At 35.6% G+C, this 8488-nt stretch overlaps 1 protein-coding gene across 1 annotated transcript in view; it reads right to left on the bottom strand.

Annotated features, from left to right (window-relative positions):
- The window catches only part of LOC106459610 (dystrophin-like), a 77250-nt gene that overhangs the window by 39131 nt on the left and 29631 nt on the right, over window positions 1–8488 (bottom strand). The window contains exon 2 of the mRNA XM_022386130.1: window positions 2078–2289. Coding sequence (XP_022241838.1) covers window positions 2078–2289 — 212 coding nt within the window. The remainder of the gene's footprint in view (window positions 1–2077; window positions 2290–8488) is intronic.

The raw sequence follows: 8488 nt of genomic DNA on the forward strand, positions 1-8488 counted from the left end.
ATCATTGTGATAACCATTATTTTCCTTACATTTGAGTTTTAAATGTATTTCAGATTATCTCAACACTTTCATAAAATACCATATAGCTTTGTTAGAACACTTAGCGTTATTAGGACACTTAGCTTTATTAGAACACTTAGCTTTGTTAGGTCACTTAGCTTTGTTAGAACACATAGCTTTATTAGAACACTTAGCTTTGTTAAACACTTAGCTTTGTTAGGTCACTTAGCTTTGTTAGAACACTTAGCTTTATTGTGATGCTTAGGTTTGTTAGAACACTTAGCTTCATTAGAACAATTAGCTTTGTTAGGTCACTTAGCTTTGTTAGAACACTTAGCTTTATTGTGATGCTTAGGTTTGTTAGAACACTTAGCTTCATTAGAACAATTAGCTGTGTTAGGACACTTAGCTTTATTAGAACTCTTCCTGCTGATAAAATCTAATCAAATACACATCAGCTGTGAGAAAAAGGTGCGACAAAAAAAAAGAATTGAGTGTGCGACTTAAAGGAATGAAACCGAAATTGGCGACCAAACTGGTAAACTACACTTATAGCATTGATAAGAATTTTACAGCAAATATTCATTCAATAGTTAACTAAGCCACGTATTTTGTTTTACCCACCATCACGCCCCAAGTTGGATGAAGTATGGTGGAAGGAGAAATGCTAATACATGGTTACCTAGAGGAGTTTGGTGGAAGGAGAAATGCTGATACATGGTTACCTAGAGGAGTTTGGTGGAAGGAGAAATGCTGATACATGGTTACCTAGAAGAGTTTGGTGAAAGGAGAAATGCTGATACATGGTTACCTAGAGGAGTTTGGTGAAAGGAGAAATGCTGATACATGGTTACCTAGAGGAGTTTGGTGGAAGGAGAAATGCTGATACATGGTTACCTAGAGGAGTTTGGTGGAAGGAGAAATGCTGATACATGGTTACCTAGAGGAGTTTGGGTGGAAGGAGAAATGCTGATACATGGTTACCTAGAAGAGTTTGGTGAAAGGAGAAACGCTGATATATGGTTACATAGAAGAGTTTGGTGGAAAGAGAAATGCTGATACATGGTTACCTAGAAGAGTTTGGTGAAAGGAGAAATGCTGATACATGGTTACCTAGAGGAGTTTAGTGGAAGGAGAAATGCTGATACATGGTTACCTAGAGGAGTTTGGTGGAAGGAGAAATGCTGATACATGGTTACCTAGAGGAGTTTAGTGGAAGGAGAAATGCTGATACATGGTTACCTAGAGGAGTTTGGTGAAAGGAGAAATGCTGATACATGGTTACCTAGAGGAGTTTAGTGAAAGGAGAAATGCTGATACATGGTTACCTGGAAGAGTTTGGTGAAAGGAGAAATGCTGATACATGGTTTCCTAGAGGAATTTGGTGGAAGGAGAAATGCTGATACATGGTTACCTAGAGGAGTTTGGTGGAAGGAGAAATGAGATGGAGTTAAAGACAGTTAAAATGGCTACCTTAGCACTGAGATGGAGGTAAAGACAGTTAAAATGGTTACTTTAGCACAGAGATGAAGGTAAAGACAGTTATTATGGTTACCTTAGCACAGAGATGGAGGTATAGACAGTTAAAATGGTTACCTTAGCACAGAGACGGAAGTAAATACAGTTAAAATGATTTAAAATGGACAACTTATTTACAGCAAAAGATCAAGACCGTTGAAATGATTAATTTTATTCAAAAATAGTGATCATGACTGTTAAAATGGTTCAAAGCGAAAATCTTTGTTTAAAACATGAGGTCAAGACAGTTGAAACAGTTAACTTGACTATAAGCTGGAGGTTAAGATTTTTAAAAATGAAAACCGTAGGTTCAGATTGAGAGGTCAAGATGGTCAAAAATACCAGTTACTATAACGAATGGGGTTTTAGTGGTCTGGTAGTACAAAAATTAAAAGTTAACCAGTTTAACCTCTGACAACTGTCGGACTTTACAGGTTAATCATCACGTGTTATTTTTCAACCAATGGGAGTTCTTTGAAGAAAAATATAAATCAGAAAATATTAACGTTTTTGTAACAAGTTCCATAAAAGTTGTGTGTGTGTGTTAAAAAGAATTTACCTTTTGCTCTTTTACTTGAACTTCGAGAACGTCTAAAGTTTGACCAACAGGGGGCAGTCTTTCTACTTTTGTCTCGGTCCGATCCAGCCATGTTTCCAAGTCTCGTTTACGATCTTCAAAGCTGCGTCTATCAATCAACAGGCCTTCCATCTGGCGTTTCCTCTGCATCCCCCGCTCCTTCCCCCCGTCCCACTCCTGTCGTAGCTGTGCCACTGTAGGATTGAAATAGCAAGGTTTCGATAATTCTTATTCATTAAGATAATTTCAAGACTACCTATTCTTTATTTTATTTTTAATCGCTGATTGTAATTCGAACGTTCCTCCCGAGGTCAGTTTCCATGGGAACGCCACGTGTATGACGTACTTGGAACTGAGAAATAGGATTTACGTTAAAACCTTATGTGGTTCACTTTCGTTTTCTTTTCTTCAGACTTTTAATGCTCTTTGGATCTTAATTAAAGGCGAGAGGTCAGTTTTTTCATATCGACAGGTTGAAAGTCCTAGCAGACGTACAAACAAGTCTCACAATGGAGGTAATTCGTTCGATGTTTAAAATGAAAGCTTTATGTTATTCCTAAGTTAGTGTTATGTTATTCGTTAGTTTGGATGTGTGTTATTCCTAAGTTAATTTCATGTTATTTCTAAGTTTGGATTTGTGTTATTTCTACGTTAGTTTTATGTTATTCCTAGTTAGTATTACGTTATTCGTTAGTTTGGATGTGTGTTATTCCTAAGTTAATTTCATGTTATTTCTAAGTTTGGATTTGTATTATTTCTACGTTAGTTTCATGTTATTCCTAAGTTAGTATTACGTTATTCGTTAGTTTGGATGTGTGTTATTCCTAAGTTAATTTCATGTTATTTCTAAGTTTGGATTTGTATTATTTCTACGTTAGTTTCATGTTATTCCTAAGTTAGTATTACGTTATTCGTTAGTTTGGATGTGTGTTATTCCTAAGTTAATTTCATGTTATTTCTAAGTTTGGATTTGTGTTATTTCTACGTTAGTTTTATGTTATTCCTAAGTTAGTGTTATGTTATTCGTAAGTTTGGATGTATGTTATTCCTAAGTTAATTTCATGTTATTTCTAAGTTTGGATTTGTATTATTCCTAAGTTAGTGTTATGTTACTCCTAAGTTTTATGTTATTCGCAAATTTGAATTTATTTCTATAATATTTTGCTAGAAATTTGTAAAGAAGCTAGAAGTAATGTAATAAAAATATTTCTATTCTTGCGTTTAAAAAATTGTCCTTTAAAACGTAAACGACGTAAAAAGTAAAATATGTTAAACTGGAATGTAAACTATCAAGTAAATATGTACAGAAGAGTCAAATGAGAAAACAGGATAAAAGTTTAAAATGAAGCATTATTAAAGTTTTCCAGACTTACGTATTTCGAAAATGTATAGAATTCTAATAGATTTTCAATAATTTTTTTTTATATTAAATAATAAGATTGGATATAACCTTAGACGAAGGTCTCGAACGATGTTACTTAAGATCAAACTGCATAATTTAAAATAATCACTATACAATCTAAACAATCTGTTGCGTCAGTGAGTCACATGACTACTGTGGCGCCCTCTAGTTTCTAGAACTATCTTGTTCTTTCATGAATGCTCTAGTATTTACTAGATAGGGTAGTCTGGTATATATAAGAGGGGGAAAACGTGACGCGGGAAGGTAATGTAATGTGTGTGTAGATAGTGAGTAATTGAACTGCAGTCAGAAGTATTATTGACGTTCGTTGTTATAGCGTTTGTTTAGCGCGATTGTTGAAGTTGAGTGTATCGGTAAAGCTATATTCGGAAAGAATAAACCAGTTTTATTAAGTAAAGACTTGTGTTGTTAAAATTTCGTCGGAACGAAGTTACGGAAAAATCAATTAACAAACGGAGACGTAACAAATCACTACAACCTAGAAAAAAAACCTGATGATGACAAAACCTTGTCGAAACGTTGTACATTTGCTGTTATGTTAAACTTATATTAAAGTTCTTCTTCATTATCCATTCAAGACGTCTCCAGCTATTATTAGTCTCAAAGTGGGTTCCTCGTCATCGAATATCGAAATTATCTTTTAACTCATTAACACATTCAAATTAAGCCAGAAAAACAGCCATTCTTGTTTTAGCTTTCAATTAATAACAAATAAATACAATTTAAAATGAACAGCCAGATAACTGTTTGTTTCTGTATGTGCTATTAAAGCAAACACTAAACTCTGAGCTCATGAGCAAAGCACTTATACTGTGGTTTAATATTGACAGGATTCAAACCTACGGCAGTCAGTTCTGTCAGTTTTAAGCGAACGTTGTGTTGTCTTGTCAGAAAGGTAACGGCAAAGAATACCTAATTAAATACGGATTAAACTTCAAATCTCGCTACTTTTCCAAACTTTCATCTCCAAATAAATAATTTCATATAAATATATATGTATATTGGCCGTTTTTAACAAGTTGCAGTTACCATAGCAACAAACAGCTAGAAAGACGTTCATAAGACTATCTGTTCCCTGAAATGAACAAGCTATAATTTCTTTTTTGGTGTTTACCTCATAAAGGCTGTATGGTATCACGTAAGATCGAGGTAGGCCACTTGTTTGCATTAGCAGTTTCATTAAATTTTCGATATATTTTCTACTTGATAACGGATAATATTAGCTTCAAGTGTTCATAAACGTTTATTTTGTTTCAAATACCTGGCTCGTTTCTTCAAGCGGCTGCATGCAACAAGGCATCCATGGCAATTGAAGTGATATCTAGAAACTATTTTTTGGGTGTTTATCTTAAATGCTAAAATTATACGATTGCAGTGAGTTCTAATAAAACAATCCGTCGCAAAAACTTTTAACATATATTAATAACTTCATACGTGACAAAGAATAATACAAGCGTAGAGGAATCAAAATTAATTGATGTGACTTTAATGACACGAAGCTCTAACCACGAGCTTCACCTTGATGTGACTTTGATGACACGAGACTCTAACCACGAGCTTCACCTTGATGTGGTTTTGATGACACGAAGCTCTAACCACGAGCTTCACCTTGATGTGACTTTGATGACACGAGACTCTAACCACGAGCTTCATCCTTGATGTGACTTTTGATGACACGAGACTCTAACCACGAGCTTCACCTTGATGTGACTTTGATGACACGAGACTCTAACCACGAGCTTCACCTTGATGTGACTTTGATGACACGAGACTCTAACCACGAGCTTCGCCTTGATGTGACTTTGATGACACGAGACTCTAACCACGAGCTTCACCCTGATGTGATTTTGATGACACGAGACTCTAACCACGAGCTTTATCCTGATGTGATTTTGATGACACGAGACTCTAACCACGAGCTTCACCCTGATGTGATTTTGATGACACGAGACTCTAACCACGAGCTTTACCTTGATGTGACTTTGGTGACACGAAGCTCTAACCACGAGCTTCACCTTGATGTGACTTTGATGACACAAAGCTCTAACCATGAGCTTCACCTTGATGTGACTTTGATGACACGAAGTTCTAAATATGCACTTCACCAAACACACTGTATGCATATATTAAGTTAAAATATCAGTTCTAGGTAATTTTTATTCGTTATTTATAAGAACTTGGGTCACACACATAGGTAGGAAGATAGAAGCGCGTGGGTAGCTATAGCAACTGTGCATCTTCGGTGTTAATTAAAGCTGAAAAAATTTTAATTAACATTACTGTTGTGTTTTTCTAACACGCTACTGTGAACTTTTGAAATGTTTCCTTTTAGAAATGCGCTAATAAGTTTAACATTTCATTATTGTTAGCGGTTTTGTATAACAAACTACCAGGTTAGAATGTTTCCGTTAAAAATGCGCTAATAAGTTTAACATTTAATTATTGTTAGCGGTTTTGTATAACAAACTACCAGGTTAGAATATTTCCGTTAGAAATGCTCTAATAAGTTTGACATTTAATTATTGTTAGCGGGTTTGTATAACAAACTACCAGGTTAGAATGTTTCCTGTTGGAATGCGCTAATATATTCTGACATTTCATTATTGTTAATAGACAACACTCTCTGAGCACGTGCTCAAACTTTTAAATGAACTTATCAGCAAACAGATTACTCTTGATATACAACATCGCGCAATGACTTTAAGCCTAGCCTAAGAATCTGTCGATTTATCTTAAATAATATTGGTTACACTAGTTACTAATTGAATGTAAATGCTTTTCATTCTCATTTGTTGTTTATTATTATACTTTTATTATAAAGATTGTTTTGTATTGTTAGCTTGAAATTTGTATTTAAGGCTAACCTAAACCTCTTAAGCTGGTAGAATCTCGAGAGATGTTATTAGGTTTACGACCGAAAATATCGTTAACAATTATGAAACAATGCGTTCCAATCTTTATAAGTTGAAGTGTAAGACTAGGTCGGTTATTAGTTTCGTTCTAAATAGGGTAGATTCTTCTGATCGGAAGCTATTATTATCTATCTATCTATCTATCTGGAACTAGTTCAAATCAATTCATTGGTATTATGCCTTCTTTAACTTTATCCTCAAACACAGAGCTCAGCGATCAGGAATGAAAGCCATAAGTTGAACTATAAATTCGTAATTTAATGATCATTTTTATGTTAATCCTTCCTTTTTTTCTCGAATCATCCATCTTTTGTTAGGTTTTTTAAACGGGCTTTAAAGAATTCTAAGTTTGTGATATTATCTGTGAAGGTATGTATTTATGTTACTTATTACCCAATCACTAACTACGTTTTATCGTGAGTTTCAGTTTTTCTCCTGAATTCATTATACAGTTTCACCCCTTTATTTTTAGATATGGTGAATTCAACTTTTATAACGCCCGCTCAGCTGAAAGTGGAGAACGGGATATCGATGCTCAAACCTTGGACTTGCCGATCCAAAGACACTAGGTACAGTTTACTGTTTGTTTTAGCGCAAAGCTACACAACATACCACCTGAGTTCTGTCCACCATGGGAATCAAACCCTAGATTTTAACGTTGCAAGTCCGTAACCTTAAGGCTGATCCTCTGTGGGACCTAAATACACTAGAACAGGCCTGATTGGAGCAATACCTAAGGACAACTTAGGTAACTTTTGGGGACTTAAATAAATAACTTCGTCAGTAAAGTGAAAGCTGAGATATTCGGCGAGTCCTCTCGGAGCTGCACGTGAAACGCTGGCGCGATTTTATAGATACACACAAGTAGCAAGTAAACATTGGCTGTGACTACTTTACGTCACTCTAGGGTCTTAATGAAATGCACGAGAGATGTTCACATGCAACTAGATTTATGTACAAACAGTTTAACGAGTTTTACTATAATCTTACTCTTTTAAAGATGTCACTCTCAAGGGGTGCAAGGTTTAAGCCCCTGGGATAGGGAAGAAATGAGAAACTCCACAAAAGTCAATTATACAAGACATACAAGACAAAAGCTGAATGAATGTTGCAGAGATGGCGTTTCCATCTGTAAGTCTAGTTGAAAGTTTCTTGTACAGATCAAGTACTCTGAATTAATTTGTTTATAAGTCAAGAAGTTGTATGACCTTGCCTTGAAATTATTGGTACTCTAGACGAATCTGTCTGCTTCATAGTTATTTCCTCCGTTAAAAACTGGGTTTATTTGATATTAAAAGCTTTTATAATATTTTAAATATCTTTTCTTCATGGGTAATATTTAACCCAAACACACTGACAAACAATGAGAGTGCAAACTGTTCTTCAGGAGGAACAACTGACACAGAGTCACTGACAAACAATGAGAGTACAAGCTGTTCTTCAGGTGGAACAACTGACACAGAGTCACTGACAAACAATGACAGTGCAAACTGTTCTTCAGGTGGAACAACTGACACAGAGTCACCTGACAAACAATGAGAATGTAAGCTGTTCTTCAGGAGGAACAACTGACACAGAGTCACTGACAAACAATGAGAGTACAAGCTGTTCTTCAGGAGGAACAACTGACACAGAGTCACTGACAAACAATGAGAGTACAAGACTGTTCTTCAGGAGGAACAACTGACACAGAGTCACTGACAAACAATGAGAATGTAAGCTGTTCTTCAGGTGGAACAACTGACACAGAGTCACTGACAAACAATGAGAGTACAAACTGTTCTTCAGGAGGAACAACTGACACAGAGTCACTGACAAACAATGGGAGTACAAGCTGTTTTTCAGGAGTAACAACTGACACAGAGTCACTGACAAACAATGAGAGTACAAACTGTTCTTCAGGAGGAACAACTGACACAGAGTCACTGACAAACAATGAGAATGTAAGCTGTTCTTCAGGAGGAACAACTGACACAGAGTCACTGACTAACAATGAGAATGTAAACTGTTCTTCAGGAGGAACAACTGACACAGAGTCACTGACAAACAATGGGAGTA

Source organism: Limulus polyphemus, unplaced genomic scaffold (genome assembly GCF_000517525.1).
Source record: "Limulus polyphemus unplaced genomic scaffold, Limulus_polyphemus-2.1.2 Scaffold636, whole genome shotgun sequence".
Lineage (NCBI taxonomy): Eukaryota > Metazoa > Arthropoda > Merostomata > Xiphosura > Limulidae > Limulus > Limulus polyphemus.